Source organism: Myiozetetes cayanensis, unplaced genomic scaffold, assembly GCF_022539395.1.
Source record: "Myiozetetes cayanensis isolate MyiCay16 unplaced genomic scaffold, myiCay2020 scf22, whole genome shotgun sequence".
Taxonomy (NCBI): domain Eukaryota; kingdom Metazoa; phylum Chordata; class Aves; order Passeriformes; family Tyrannidae; genus Myiozetetes; species Myiozetetes cayanensis.
The window spans coordinates 2,767,878-2,784,589 of record NW_026087434.1 but is presented as its reverse complement, the minus strand read 5'-3'; the positions used below and the strand labels follow the sequence as shown (position 1 = coordinate 2,784,589).

General features: G+C 42.0%; 1 protein-coding gene across 1 annotated transcript in view; it reads left to right on the top strand.

Annotated features, from left to right (window-relative positions):
- CEP112 (centrosomal protein 112) overlaps positions 1 to 16,712 on the top strand; it is a 150,123-nt gene that overhangs the window by 108,702 nt on the left and 24,709 nt on the right. Inside the window, 1 exon segment of the mRNA XM_050319264.1 lies at positions 1,351 to 1,500. Coding sequence (XP_050175221.1) covers positions 1,351 to 1,500 — 150 coding nt within the window.

Here is a 16,712-nt window from a genome sequence, read left to right as displayed (position 1 = left end):
TACAAAATAAATAGATTTTTTAAAAAAAAAAATTTTTTTTTTTGCTCTGAAAAGCACTGCACAAAGCAGATCTTTCTTCATCAATTCATGCTGAAATTTCCTTGCCTGTATTTCAGAGCTCCTGTGCTAGCCCCGGGGTCTTAACCCAGGAAAAGCTTTAAATCCCACGTTTGTGTTATATTGAAGGGTTTGTTGTTTTGTTTTCTTTTGAAAAGGTGACAATGTGGGAACAATACAAAGCACTATAGGTTTTCATGTTTAGGGTGTATTATTTTTTTTTATCTGTGTTTGTTTTTGGAAAAGAACTATCTCATAATCTGTGTTATTCCCTGAGATTTCTCTGGTAGCAAACAAAGAAATAAATTTACCAACAGGTTTTAATCAGTCCTTTTCCCCTTTCTCAAGGATTCCTGTATCTTCATTTGTAGCACATTTCATATTGTATTAGTCCTGGCCTGTTAGTCGTGTTTTAGAACTATTTTTTTCCTAGATAATCATGTAATTAGTATAGTTAAGTGGTTCTCTTCCAGTGAGGAGGCCTGGCAAATACAGAGTCTAAGCACTCTGGTAGTCCCTCCCTGAACTGCCCCTGTGCTAAAGTGCTTTTAGAATTAGACTGCATTATGCTGCTACAGCAGCTTAACCTTCAGCTTGAATATGTACATTAAAGTCAGTGACTCTCCTGCATGTTTAAGTGCTTTGCTGGGTGCTGACATGTCAGTATAAAATTCTGTAAATATGCCTAAAGGATCAGGTTTAGTTATGTCCTTCCCCAGTGATGAAAAAGGTGGAACAAGTACAATTCAACAAATCATCAGTGAATCACATAAAAGGTCCCATTTAAGGGTCCTGGACGTGGAATCCCCACTGCATTGTTAAGCAGAAACTGCTCCTTTCAGCAGCTCAGAAATTTCACTATCACGTTCAGATTTCAACCCAGTATGTAAATGTGGGCGTTTTTCTCCTCAGCAATATCAGGCTGTAAAACATCCTCCTGGAAAACGAGCTCACCGTGGCTGTGTAAACTCTCCCTCCTGGTCTCGGAGCAGGGAACAGGCTGGGTTTTAAAGATCACAGATGCGCTTTGTTCTCACGAGTAAATATTTTGGAATGTCACAGTGGAAAACCCTTCCAAATATTTTGCGTTCAGCAATTTTTTTGTCACTTACAGCCTCGCTGTATTCCTCCTCTCCGCGTGGAATTCCGTGCCTGCGAGCGCGCGATATGGTAATTTGGGATGTTTAGCTTGCACAGCAGAGTTTGCCAGCGCCACGTTCCTACCAGGCATAAAAACATGCAAAATGTGTGCCTTTCACTGATGGGAGATTTCACCTGCTGTTTTCTTTTTAGGTCATAGCCGAACTTAAGACAACCATTTCCTCCCTGACAGAGGAGCGCAGCCGGCAGCAGCTCGTGGCGGAGCAGCGGCTCCAGGAAGTCATACAGAAGTTGGAAGATGAGAAGCAGCAGCTGATGACGGATAATGACAGAGCAATCAAGGTAATCTGGGGGTTTTAGTCCCTGATTCTGCTGGCTGGGGGAGTGTAGTGAAAAGTTCTGCAGCGGGCAGATGAGTGCAGGTGATCAGCCCAGGCACCGGACCTGGACTTTGATGTAGCTGATGACTCAGGCTTCCCTTTCCTCCAGCTGATCCTGGGCATAAAACACGTGGATTGGGCAAATCTAATCCAGCCACTTCAGTCAAATACTTAAGTCTTTCCTGTTCTCTTTCTTTTAATATTGACTCTGATGTTTTAGCATATTTTCATCACCTTTAAACGGTGTTTTGAGGACTTAAAGAAATACAGGTGAGGCAGCAGCGTGGCATGAGCTTAGCTTGGTTTTCACATTCTCAACTCTCATATTTAAGGCTGCAGAGAAAGAAAGGATGTTCTTAGCTTCCATTGAAAACTATATACAAAATCTGTGCTAAATGTCAGTGCCATAAAGTATTTGTTACTTGTATTTTTGTTAGATTTCTACATATTCTGCATCAGAATTGCATTCTTGGACCTTTTTCAACTCTTTTAAAGAGACTGCTGGGTCTGAATAGCCAGAGTCTGTTCTTGCTGTTTGGACACCTTGATTCAAAGTGGCTGCAGAGAATCCTAGGAACAGTTTCTAAACATCTTTCTTTTCACAATAGTAAAAGCAATGGAAAAGTTTGGACACAAGCAATCTGCTCAGGCTGACAACAAAAACACCTCATGAAAAGTTGTATGGAAGAAGAGAATTACCTCCTGCCCTTGACAGTGGAAATCATCTTCCACAGAGTCAAAAATGTGCTGTAATTTAAGTTATCACTGGTACCTTCTTGAGTTACACATTTGAAAAACATTCACCAGCTTTTTGTCTTCTGCTGCAAATTCTACTGTTGAATTTGTGGATTCACTTTAAACTAAGTTACATTCAGTGGAAATAATTCAGCTGTTGGTAACACCAGTGCTTGAACACTAATGATTTTAGGTTGTATGAAATCCATCTCCATGTAAATCAACCATTATAAACCTAATTTTGATGTTATTACCTCTCAATGTAATGAAATCCATAAACCCACAGGGCAGCTCTGCACAGGGTTTCTGAGCAGTGTCCCAGAGTTTTTAGGACTGATGCTGGGAGTATGTTTGGTAAGATTTTGTCAACTTGGGGAAGAAATTGGAGGAGCTGTTTTGTTTGGAGTTCTTGAACTTGGTTTAGTATCATTAATACTGTACTGTAAAAAAAAAAAAAAAAAAGAAATCTTCCTTTGAAACCAGTGATTTAATGGAAATTTACTGAAATCCAGATACCCAAACACAAAATTCTTAGGAAGGTAAACTGTGTATTTTTAAGAACCACACATATTTCTAGACAAGCATATGCAGAAATACTTTGCTTTTTATTAGCCTGAGGCAAAAAAAAAAAAAAAAAAAAAAGGAGAGATTTTGGTGCAAGTGGAATCCTGGATGTCCTGGAGATGAGAAATAACATCTAACCCAGGGTAAGCTGAAGACCTCAAGGGATGATTAAAGTAACATTCTAAAAACAAAGCATTTCTTAATATAATGTAAACCTTTGAGGAGACTCGATGTAGTATAAGCTATTGAAAATACTGTCATTAAAAAACAGGCATTTGCTTAATATAACATTGATTTAAACTAACATTGAGGAACAGATTGCAATTTCCTCTATTGGTATTGGGTGGCTTCCTGTAAGACCTTCCAATTATTATTTCCTTTCAAAGGGAGAAATGCATTTTTACAGAAACCAATTGGCTCTCAGAGAAGTTTTGGATTTAGGCAGTAAAGTGATATCCAGATGTGGATGCCATAATACATGATTTTGATGTTAATTCAAATTCCTGACTCTCTTTGCTAGTTAAAGGTTTCTGAGATGTTATTATTGCACAATTGTATCCATCTCCTTCATCTTGCTGTATTTTTTTAAGCAGTATCTCAAATACTAGTCCAAAAGAGCAAATTAAACTTTTAAGGACATTTTGCTTCTTTGGACAACCTGAAATCCCCAATCTGACAACACTTTTTGGCTTTGGGCGGCCTCAGTTTGGGTCAGTTTGAGACCCACAGTTAAAGGCCTTGGCACTCTCTGTTAGACCATGGTTAGTCTGGCCTAAGGGCAAGTCAAACTTGTCATCACTCCTGAAATCAGGATAATATTTTGGCCCCTCACATTCCTTTCTCCTGGCTTTGAAGGTGTCCACTTTGCCGTGGAGTTGCGAAGTCTCGTGGCAGAGCTCGAAGTAAACAGTGGGCTGTGTGATCCCAAAAGCTCAGCTTTTCCTTCACTGCCAGGGAAATGTCTTTGCTTTGAACTTGCCAGGAGTTGCATCCTGTGGAGCAGAGCCCAAGGACACTGCAGATGGGGCTGGGAAGGGACAAATCCAGCCCAGCTCACCTAGTCCTTGTGCTGTGCCTCACCTGGGGTGTGCACACACCTCAGACGTCAGGAACCATTGGTCTGGACCGTGGGGTTAGTGAGGAGCAGAGCTGTATTAATGCCCTGCAGATGTTTGGTCAAAAGCTGCTCAAATTGCCACGTCTGTTCTCCCATTTGTGATGCTCCAGGCTGGGATTGCAGGAGGAACCCTCGGGTTGGGTTGGGTGCTGAACTCCTGGCAGGGTCTGCAGGAGCCTCGCTGGTCACTGCAGTGTGGGGGACACTTCTGAAGGCTGAATTTAAATTAGGTTTCTGGCACCCCAGTAGTGATCTACCCACAACAACCTGGAGCTTGATGCGCCCAAACAATCGGGGAATTTGTCCAGCTTCTCTGCTGCTTTTGGTTACTGGTTGGACTGGGCACCAGCGTGAAGTTTATGGCATTGTAGAGATACCTTGGGGTTATTTATGAAATCCCAGCCTGAGTTGTTTGGGGTTTTTGTGTGAAATCCTTTTGGATTCTGGGATTGAAAGCACAAAACAGTTCCTGGGATTGGAACTGCAAAACATGTTCAGAGCATTTTAGTGTTGAAGTTCATGGCCAAGTGGGGACTCCACATCAAAAAGTAGATTCTGGAAAGAAACGGGTGATGGAGAACATAAAGTGACAAACCCACAATAGAAAAGGGGGAAAATGATGCTTTTTTTGCCAGATGAACCGCATTTGTTGTTTGGTTCCTATTACAGATTCTAGAATTCTGTTATATCCCAGAATTAACACCAAAATTTCATTAGCAAAACGTGGTTGGAAGATGACATATTTCAACACTGTGTTTGTCAGCCAGCTTATGATCTGATTAATTCTGTTAATAAATAAGACTTAAAAGATTTCTAGGAAAGAATGTCCTATAATATTGTTCCCCTTCATGTGAAAAATTTTCAAACAGTGGCTTTGCTTTGTAATGTTGAGGGGGGGGAAAAAAGTCGAAGTGCATTTTATAGCCATAGCAGAACAAAGGAGAAAACTTCTGGTTTTAGGTTGCCTGGGCCTACGTGGGCATTGAGTGTTCTTAACATCCTCATATATTTCTGTTCTAACGAGGCTGTTGTATCTTGGAGGAAAAGGATAATTTCCTCCCTGCAAAGTACTGAGGGTTTTATCAACATAGAGAATTTCCTCCCTGCAACTGTAAAAAATACTCCTCTTCTAGAGCTGGGCTCAAGTCAGTCCACGTGTGGGGCACTGGATTTTCTTTTATTCTGGAAAACTCTTTCCATGGGGGGGGGTTTACACTGATAGCCCTCTATTTGGGATGTCACTCAGTGACTGTGGGGTCTCTTGGGTCCCCAGCCCACCTCTCTGCTCTCCCTGTCCTTCCTGTTTGATTTGCCTGATCCCCCCTCCCATCCATGTTTGCTTCTTTCTAAAAGTAAAACAAATAATTGCAAACCTTGGGATGTTGTAAAGCATTCAGAACATTTCTTAAGGGGCACCTGATATCTTTGTTTCCAGAAAGTAGCTGTCAAAATATACTGAAGGTATTTACAAATGTTTCTGTGAGAAAAACTGTGTTTTTAAAAAGTCAGAGAACAAGCTAATTTTGCATGTTGTTGTATTTTACTATCAGCCATGTTTATTAGCAAATTCCACTTGTAACTACAAATAATATTTTGTATTAAAAGGCCCATCAGAGCTATGGGAACATTACCTGAGTGACTGCAGCTCTGCAGAGGAATTCAGTCTTCCAAAAACACCTTCTGGAACACCAGCACTGCACTCTGCAAGAGTCAGTGTTGAGATTAGTAAGAAATAGATAATTCTCATTTATTGGTTTCAAAGTCCCAAGCAAAGGTAAATCTCAGGGGTTTAGATGCCCTTATTAGTGATTATTAAGGGGGGAGATGCATCAGGGAGCTCACAACCATGACCTGACCTAGACATGAAGCATTTTTGGTCCTGTCTTACAAGTGAAACAGTGGAGGGTAAAACCTTGACTTGGTCCAAGGTTTGTGGCAAAGATGGGAATTGTGGAACTGATATCACAGAGGTCATTAATTAGGGGGGAAAATAACCCTAAAAGCTTGGTGCAAACTGTAAATGAAAACCTAAAACTTAGGGTAAAGTGAACAGAGAGGTTGTTTCCAGGACACTTTGTTAAGAGAGTCCTGACTTGTTCTATTCCCCAGGATACACTGAGAATTAACTACTACACCCTAGAATACTGTTGAATAGCTGCAGAGTAAACTTTTGTCAATAAACCCCACATTATTTGCAAGCTTTTTTAAAATATTCTACTGCCTTTTTTTTTTATTATTATTATTTTAACTTTGATGGAGGTCTTATTTTCTTTTTAGCTAGCAGTGCCTGTAAAAAAGGAGGTCAGCATTTCACTGCTGGCACTGACTCATGTCTTGTAAGACATCTGGTCAGAACATGCATCACTGCTGGTGATGGTTGGATGGCCACAGACGTGCCAAATTCTGTCAGTCACCGAAGGGCCTCGAAGACGTGTGTGTGTCACAAAGCTCTCCAGAGGGGCCTCAAATCCTTCTAATTGCTTTTGTGGCCAAACATTACCAGGATAAACCACTTGGCATGGTGGAGTAAAGTGTTGTAAGGGACCATCTTGATGTTTAAATACATGGAGGCCTTTTTCATGGCTGACTTTAGTCTATAATAATACAAATAGCTCTGCAGTGTCTTTTATTAGCAGGGAATTACAAGGCACCAACACTTGCACCTTAGCATTGTAAAGCAGGCATTAAAATTTACCAGGCAAATAACATTATCTTGTTCATAATTTCCTGTGTTCTGTTTGATCAGCAGAGGAAGTCATGTCCTCCAAAAAGAACAGGTAAATTAAATCTGCAGGTCTTTTATGGCTTTGCCTTCTCTTTTACGTGGGGTCCAAACTCTGAGGCACCTGTTTTCCACAGCCTTTGTTGGTGTGAGTAGTAATTTCCCCCCCAAATTCTCTCTATTACAGAAATGAGGGTTTAGCCCCAAGCTTTTCAGCACTTGCTTATGCTCTGTCTCTTGATTCCATCACATGGTTATCTTTAAAAGCCTGTATTGACAGGTTCATTATAAATGGTAATTAAAATAGGCTGACATTTGTGTCAAGGGTAGATGGTTATTGATCACAACTGAAATCCTGATTTTTAAAAACTCTGCTCTTCTTTTCAAAAATCACATCTCTTTTCCTGTTGCTGCAGAAATCATTTCATTGTCTGAAGCACGGTACCTTCTCTTCAAAATTACAGGGTTTCAGATGTTTGGCCAGCCAGGCAATGCGAGTGGCTGAGCATCTGTAAGTACTTTATAATATCTTTGACATGCTTTGTGAGACAAAGAATTGAGTCATCTTTTTTTTCCTGCAGCAAGCTTTGCACTCTGGCATTTTTCTTGACTTTTCATGTCTCAACACATTGAAGAACTTACCATGGCCAACAGCAAAAATCAGACTTACAAGTTTTATAAAAGGCTAGAGCTAGTGCCTGCCTATTCCTCTGAACTGCAGTCCAGATTTATCCAACAGGTTTAAAACTTGGTATTTTTACTTTTTTCTGCATTATCATTGTTGTCCTCAATGTTTTATTTTCCCTCCAGAAGGATCTTTGCTGCATGAAGTCCTCTTTATTCCTTATAAGCCCCAGAAGGGATGCCACCTGTCTCCAGATTATGCATTCTGTAAGTGCATAATAAAACATAAAGTCAAAAATAGATAAACTATCCATTTCTTTTAATGATGTGAGCTGCACTAATTTTGCAGTGGAAAAATGGCAAAAAAAATTTTTTCAAAAAAACAGCCATAAAATTCAGTGCTTTTAACTGACAAGACAGGAGTAATAACACTGAGAGAGGTCTTGGATGATTAGAAAGGTGCAAAGAAAACACTCATATTAGTAAGTGTTAAGTAATACTGACCCAAGCCCACACAGCTTGTAAAGAAGAGCAGACAATATTTTTAACCCTGCCATAAGAAAATGGAAATGAGCTGTTTTAAGGCTGCTGTGATGCTTAGAGTTTACTGCTGCATTTCAGAGACGTTTCACTCTCCAAAGAGCACAGGGCTATTTATGTGGAGGAGAAAGTGGTGCTTAAAGAGGCAGAGCTGGGGAGATACCCAGAAGTCAGGAGGCAGAGAGTGCCTGGGAGGAAGAGCCTGTGCTCCAAAGTCTGGGACTTGACTGGAGAGAAAAAAAAAAAAGAAAGATAAAGATAAAAACAAGTGTCTAATGTCATCCAAAGACAGGGCATCTGTAAAACAGCCTGCGCAGAGGGCTGTGTAGGCTTTCCAAGCGCTGTTCTTTGTTGCAGTTCCAGTGAGTTCCTGGAACGCAGCCTCCTTCCCAGCTCCTGGAACAGCCTTGACTGCAGGGCTGCTCGAGCCGTGGAGGTGGAAACACAATATGTGTGAACTGGATATTCGACCCAACAAAGGATTGCCGGGAAAGCGACGCCTTCCGAGCCGACCTTCCGCAGGCCGCAAACGTGCGTGGCTCTGGGTTTTAAACTCAGAGGGTTTTAAAGCCTGGCACAGCCACACGAGTTTGGCAAAACGAGGTTCTGGGGATGTGGACCTGCTGTGTTATCAGTGTCTGCTTCCCTTAGATATCTTCCTTGCTCATCCCAGGATTGCCCAGGCTGATCCCGCTGTGCCCACGCACAGCTTCCAGGAGTTGCGTCAACGTGGTGGTTTTGTTTTTTTTTTATTTTGCAAAACTGCATGTTCTGCTCTAGGTTTGCTTTGGGGTTTGTGCTGATCGTGGTGCAGGGACATCAGCAGGAGAGAGTCACTGAGGGTTTCAGCTTTGTGCATTAAAAACGCTCTTGCCAAAATGAGTGTTGACTTTAGAAATCTTCAGATTCCATTTAGGACTTTCTGCTGGCTCTCCAGCCCAGTGTGTAACTGAAACTGCAGGAGATCAAATATCAGAGTGCTTTTTGAGAAATGACTGACTAACACTTTTGAATGGCAGATCACAGGAAAATAGGAATATCTTTGTTAAACTTACCATTTTCATAATAGTTGGCCTTTTCTTGAGCGTAACAGGAGAGTCCTGGTGAACATGATACCTGTGCATGGCAACTATTTACCAATATTTAAAGGCAGGGTAGCAGAAGTATCAAGTGGTCTGCAGCGGTTTTTGAAAGGCATTGCCTTAATTTTCTATAACTGGGGTGGGTTTTTTCCATACAGAATGAAAATACCTATTGTTTTCTTAGCATTAAAAGATTAGTTACAAAGAGCTACTAGAGGAAAGCAGCCAAAGCTGCCATATTTCTGCCACTTTCTTGCGTCAGTGGAGTTGAGAATAAAAGAACTTTCCAAGTTACAGTACTGTACTTGAAAGGGAAAAAAGTATGCAGGGACTTTTATCTGTGTATTCAGTAGATCAGATGGCAAACTCACCCCGGGAGCTGAGCAGGGGAGCAGCTTCTGCTTTTCTTAGTAAGCCTGGAGTGTGAAGCAGCCCCAAGTACGACATCAAAAGGTACAAATACGCGTCGAGTGTAAAGTTTGGGCTTTTCAAAACATCTCCCTAATTAGCACAACTTGGGTATTTGCAGTTCCAGCTCTGACTTTCTCACAGTTGTGTGCTCAGCAGAAGTGGCTTTTTCATCTCACAGATCTGTGTAAGAGGTTAAACCCACAAATGCTGTCACCAAACCTGACCCGTCGGATCCTCCGTACAAACCTATCCCCTTTCCTTCCAGCATCAATCTCCCCATTGTGCCCAGCTGGAAAATGGGAGATGTAGCTCTCAGCCAATTTCTTTTTCTAGAAGAACGAGATTGTTTTAATTGAATGTTATTATCAGCCGGTTCTTGTGGTTTGACACGGATTCAAAGTGAAGCTGTTCATCCGCTTAAGGAACGCGTAGGCACTAATAGAATAACCTCAGTGAGTTTTTGGATGCCTCCATCCTCAGGGAAATTGGTTTGACTTGCCCTTCAGTGGAAATTTTGTGTACTATTGGCAGCCAAAATAGCACAAGAGTCCAGAAACAGAAGAAAGTCTATTCTGTGCATGGCACTCTGCTCCCTTTCCCATTGCAGTCTGTACAGTGAATATTTTCTGTCGGTGCACCTTGTTGCCTTGCAGCTCAAGGAACCTGTCTCTGTGTTCAAACAGTACATGTCTCTATAAAAAGGTGGAAAACTGGATTAGTTGTATTGAAAAGATACTTTATTCTTTGAGCACGTGGATGTTGCATTTCATGTGCACACTCCATCTTGCACTGGAGGGTGGGATGCCTTTCCTGGGAGTAGTTTATTTTTGCTGATTTATGCACTGTCTTGTGTTGATTCTCTGATGAATCCTGATGAACAGGATTTCATACAGTAAATATTTGTTGAAAACATGCATGCCTGAGGACTTGAGGCTGAAGCTTGTAGAGAAACTGTGAACCTCATGGCTGAAGCTTTTTCTTAAGCATTTCTGTGCAGGCATCAGTAGTTTTGTATATTTGACCTCTCCAAGTAGTTTGACTGTTTGATGGAGCAAAGAGAGTTCACCTGTTTTCCTCTTCAGGGGTCTGTCTATGAAATTTATTCTCAGGAAACTGAAATAAGTATCACCTGCAGGATAAAATTTAGGACTTTAAATGAACTTCTTGGCAACATCCCCTCCAAAACTGCTAGATAACAGAGGACTGCAAGAGCAGTAGAGCTGGGATGAGTCAAGCACATCAAAAGCCTTACTCCTCCAACACAACCACTTCTTAACTACTTCTGTTACTAAAACTGTCTCTGCTTATTTTTACTTTAAGCTTTCACAGCCCTGAAGTCAATAACTTCAATTAAATCAGTCTGATTTAATAGTTATGAAACCAAACTCTTCAGCACTGGTGCACATCCACATATGAATCTTACCCTTGATGCAACACGAAGAGTTATCTGCAGTGGTGTTGGAACTGCCTTCACCAGCCTGGACAACCACCTGGGAGACCCAGAATTTGTGTTCCTGGTGTTGAATACGTCTCCTGCATTTGGCACCTCGAGAGAACATATCCTCAGTGAAAACCCTGGATTGCCAATTATGAAGAATTCATTAAGATTTGCTGAAGTTCAAAGCAAAAAGACCAGTTCCTCACAGGTCAGGGCAGCTCTTCTGATGGTTCCTGCTTTGCCTCCAGCAGCAGCTCATCTCCAGAACCTGTTTATTTTTCTGCCAGGGCTGTTGGCAGGTGAATAGAGTCACATCAGATCACCTCACTTGTATTTTATGCTGGAAACCTATGCCCTGAATATGCCATTTTCCTGGCCCAGCATGGCATGAGATCATGGATTTCAAACCAGTCCATGTTGGCCTTAGAAGACAAAACATGCAATGCCCCGTTCACTTCCCTTTTGAGATCTGCCAGGAAGTCCCAGCTCAGTTTTGCCCTGGGGTTTGCTCTTACAATTCACACCATCCCAGAGGAATAACGCTTGGTGTGGGGAGGAAGGAGAGCATCACTCATCCTGTCCTGAAAATGCTCTGAGATCAGAGCATTTGTGAAATAAAAAGGGGGTGAATGCAAGTTCTTCTAGAACCGGATCAGGGGAAAACAAAACACTCCCTTTTCCAGGGAAATAATTAGTTGGGACATGTCAGCACCTAAACTTCATGCAGATATCCTGTGGTTTGGGAAAACACAGCATTTGTGCACTTGCCCAGTGGGCAACAGTTCTAGTCCAGGATTCATAGACTCACAGAATCATTAAGGTTGGAAAATACCTCTAAGATCACTGAGTCCAACCATCCAGGCTCCTGAGAGTCCCTGTCTCAGGGGCACAACTTTCATTTCAATAGAAGGTTGTTCTCTCTCTTAGAATTGTTGAAAAGACCTTAAATCCTGAAGTGCTGTAACATTTTCCTTTCTATTTTCTACATCAGTGCCCAGGGACTTGCAGGAGTTCCCACCTGTGGTGCCGTGGTCCAGCTTGGCCTTTTCATTCCTGTTGCCCTTCTCACCCTGTGCCCACCCTTCCACCAGCAGGATCTAGCCTGGAGGAGACCCAGGAAGATGATGTGCCCACTCAGGGAAGGATGAAGCCCACAGGAGTGTCCAACCTGCTGCTCCAGGTGCTTCCCCTGCTCTGCTCCTTTCCAAGTTTGTTGTGTAAGGAGGGGTGAAAGTACAAACAGGAAAACTAAACATGCAAACTGAGTTTGTTTGCTTACTGAGAAGCCTGGGAGTGGCAGAATGGAACTGTATAAATAAAAATTCAGGCTCCCAAATGTTAGATACCTGCAGAAACACCTGCACCACTGGGCCAAGCCAGAACTCTGCAGGCAGCTGGAAGGAGAAATCGAAGTTGTGCATTGACCCTCTCTGGTCTCAGAAAAAAATATACTGTGTTTAAATTCCTCTTACTTTTGTTTCTAATGTTAATGTAACTCATTTTCTTTCCAGTCTTGCACTCCTAATTCAGCAAGGTAAAGCAGCAATTACTGAAGACTCTTTAACAATTTGAATCGTATCAGTGGATTTTAATTGTCCCTCTGGAAACACCTTTGACCACAGCTGTGCTCTCAGCTCCGAGGAGCAACTCAGACCTGATGGATTGTTTTCTGCCTCCTCCCAGAGTAACACATCACTTCTACTTAATGTTTGTGCCAATCTGAAAACCATTGCATGGAAATGTGCACTTGCAAATCAAATCTGGTGTTGCTGGGCACTCATTTGCCAGCGTTTGTCTCTAACTGAGCCTTCAGGGTGGGTGTGAGGAGGCTGATGGCCCTTCTCCATCCATCTTGCTGAGTGCAAAAGCTGCCTCAGCAGAGGACCAATAATAGGATTCTTATTTTTTTCACACTGTGCTTATATAATGTTTTTTCCCGCAGTTTATGTCTCAGTTGTGATAAGGGAAAGTTTTTGAGATGCATGAAGTAGCTGACAAGCTCTGCCCCTGGCACTCTGTAGGTCAGATGAGAAACACTAGTTTGTAGCTGCACAAATGAGAAACTGGTGGCACTTGAGAACCTGGTCTGTTTTCTGTTATTTTTAATGCTTTTGCATTTTAAAAATGTCATCCATGTAAGAATATTTGGAGCTGTTTACATATAGTAAAAAAAAAAAGGAAAATGAAAAGAGCCTGCCTGCCTTTCAGATGTGGAAACAGGTTCCTGAAACAGAAAGGCACCAATTGGGTTATTTTTCCTGTTCAGAGCATTTTGGCTGATGGCTGAAGTGGATACCAAGGTTTGACATTTGTCATTCAAAACCTCAGAGTCCTGTAGAAGATAAACTACAAGGATTGTTTTGGCTCAAGGAGAATAGAAGTGGCCACGCTGGGTTGAAGTGGAGTCTGTCTGTCTGTCCTCTGGGACGTGGTATCTGATAAGAGAAGCTCAGGACAGAGCAGGAGAACAGGCTGAAGATTTAGGGGCATTTCCTCAGTATACTCACCCATTCTCCAGAAGATAGAGTTTTGAGGGAGTTGTTCCTTTTTTTAATAGTCTTCCAGGGCGTTTTGGGCTGTGGATCTTCGTGTTGCTCTCTGAGTCCTTTGTGCCCTCAGCACTCGTGGTGGTCCAAGGCAAAACATTCCCACTGAACAGTTTCTGGGCTTGCTGTACTTTTTGGGGGTATTTTAACTGCCTTGTCGTGACCCTGTGGGAGTTCCTTGGAAGCAAAGGCAGGGGAATATCTTGGGGATGCTTGTTAGATTCACAAGTGACTCAACAAAACTTGTGCTGTGTGGGACTGAATTCCTCTCCTGCCTGTGCATTTTCACGTAAGACTTTCTCTGCCACAGCAGGAAGATCCACTGACTGAATTAGCAGATCCTTTCAGCTCAAAACTGGGTTGAAACAGACTCAACAAAAAAACCACAACTCCACTGAAATCAGATCTGCTTTGTCACAACTGTGATGAGAGCTCTTGACCTCCCCCTAGAACTGTACCTGAGACACAGTAAGTGATTTTTCCCTCTCATCCTCTTTCTGGTGCCCTGTGTATAAATCACACCTGATTTCTTACCTGTGCTGGTGAATTATCAGTGTCACAAGGTGCAGTGTGGGCTGTTTGTTTCCTGTGCAGACAGTTGCCTGTTGCAATGGTGTTTCTATCAGGAATCTCTCCCAGGAACCCTCAGTCTGATCTTACCAGGGCTGGCTTGGAGGCTTTCTTTTATTGATTATTCCAGTTCAGCAATAAATGTTACATTAGAGCTAAGGAAATAGGGTGGTGGGTACTCCCAGGAACGAGTTATGCAAGAATAGAGTAAAATATATGGAATAAAAAGCTAACAGAAACATTTAAATAGGCCATGGAGCCTGATATTGTTCCTTGCTATGTGAGTGTATGTCTGTCTATCTAAAATACTCTGTACTAGTTTTCTAGAGCTCTAAAATGGAAGGCAAAACTTCTGAAGGAGCTGAAATAGATCTTACCCATGTCTAATTTTGAAAAAAAAAAAAATAGAAGAACTTAAAGGATTTTAGAAGTGTTTAGAACCATTGGCATTATGACAGCAAGAATCTCTGTCATAACGTCATATGATTAACGAGATCAGAAACATTCTGGGATGTTCTGATCAGTTATGTTAATGCCTCTTTTAAAAAGTATAAAGCTAATGCTCTATAAAATAGATACTTGAAAAACAGTTTTGGTTTTCCTCAGGCAAGTGAGATTAGAGTTTCGTAATCTGTTTGACCAGCTGCAGAGGACGTCCTGTTTCATTTTTTCTTTTTAAGTAAATGAGCTTCATCTCAACATGATTAAAAAATAAAAAAAAAGGAAAAAAAAAAAGGAATCAAGCTTCAAAAATGCTCAGTTTTCACACATACTTTTAAATAGGAGCAACTGCATTGTCATGTCTTGTTGCAAATGTAATTGGGTTGGAGGTCATTAAAGACTTTGAATTAAAGAATTTCCAACTTTCCAACTGTGCGTCCTCCCCGTCAAGAATCATCCCATTTTTGGCTTCCAGACATAATTTTAGCAGATATTACTTTGCTGCCTCTCACATCTTAACGTGTGTGGAGTGTGCAGGCACTGTTGAGTCAAGCTCGCTCTTGTTCAGTTCAAAAAGCAGTGGTTTGCCTTGAGAGTTAATGTTGTTGATTAAGGTTACTTTGAAAGGTAGAAAGACATTATTAGATTTTTTTTTTCTCTGTGTGTGCCTGCGTGCAAGAGAACATGTGTTATTTTATGTAAAGGGAGGATTCCAGCAATATTGAGCACTTCATTGCACAAAGTAAATAGTTTTGCTTTCGTTCTTATTAGGAATCAGATTAGCCCATTGATCAGAAATACCTGAGCCTTTCATGTTTCTTTTTTAAAAGAGCATAACGAAATAAGAGGCTTTGTAAAGCCTGTTAGAAATGTTTATATTTCCAGGTCTTCGTGCCTCCGTGAGGAGGAATGCATTTTAAGGAGACATTTGTGGAGCACCAGGGGTCTGCTGGAACCTCTGGGCTGGCTCCAGGTGTAAAGTATCCGAACACCCACTTAAAGTGGCAGTTTGGTGATAAACTTGGTTGGGAGTGAAGCCCTGGGCAGGGAGAAGATTGCCTCGTTGAGCGAGTGATTGATAAATCTGCTTTATCACGAGTCCTCTGAATCACTGCAGGAAATTCTGCTCGAACCCCTGATGTTTGTTTTCACAGAACTGTTGTTAGGAATATACAGCAAGCAACAGAACCAGATGTTTCACTGGTTAATTTGTGTTCACAATAGCAGTTTTTCACTGGCACAGCACTGACGTGGAGTTTTAGACGTTGTTGCGGCAGAGCATCAAAAATGCAAGAAGTTGTCTCAAAATATTGAAGGCGACATCAGGTCTTCACAGGAAACCAGCTCAGAGGATGGCAGGCTCCTTGCTGCTCCCTTTGATTACAAAGTGTTTAATAAAAACCAAATTAGGAAATGAAAATTGTCCCGGGGATCAATCGGGCGCAGCAGTTCCGCCTGCTCAGCGTTATCTGCCAGACATTAACCTGATTGGGAATGTTGCCTTCGCTATAATAGTCTCAAAATCAGCCTGAAAGGTTGACTTTAAAAATACCTGATGTATTTTTGCGTGTGCTCTGAGGCTGATAACAAACTCTGCAGTTCAGGTTTTAATAACTCGGGGCGAGGGGGGAGCCGAGAAACTTCAAAAGCTTCGCGATAAACGTTTCTGACAAAGCGTCAGCCCAGCGTTAGGCAGAATCTTGGTAAATCCTCTCGTAAGTGGTTTAAAATGGATGGAGTTCTGAACTTCTCCTTCGTAAGTGTGTGCTTAAGATGTCATGGTGCCTTCGGGTTTAGGAGATTCGTTTTATCTGGTGCGTGTGCACCGTTGGTGTCTCTGCCCACACCTCGGAGAGGGGGAACAGCAGAGCAGATTTCTCCTTTTGGCAGCCTCTGCCCCTGCTCTTGACCACGGCACTCATGGAGGCTGGGAAAAGGGAGAGCAGTGCTGAAGCAAAGCACTGAATACTCCAGGTACATGTTACAGTAAATCTTCTGAGCTGGCAGGCTTTCTGACTGTCTTCATCGTGACAACCCTAAAGCATCCTGGCCATAGACAGAGCAATGGTTGGACGTGGCAACTGCTTGCTGGGTTTCGTGGCTCCTTGAGAAAAGCAGATGAAAGCCAGTTTATTGCAGCTCTTTGAACCTTGCCTCCCTCCCCTCTCCTATCACCTGAGCTACTAGAACAAAGCAAAAACTTTGCTTTCCTTGCCTCCCCCTGAAAAAAAAAAAACAAAACAAAACACCTAACTTTGCAATTTATGCTGCTGTTGTCTTTGAACTGTTATCTCTGCAGGACCTGCTCTGCCTTATGGCTTCCTTTGCCTTTCAGAAGAACTGAGTTTGAAATGCCCTGCAGTAAAGCCCTGGCTCAGCAAAAT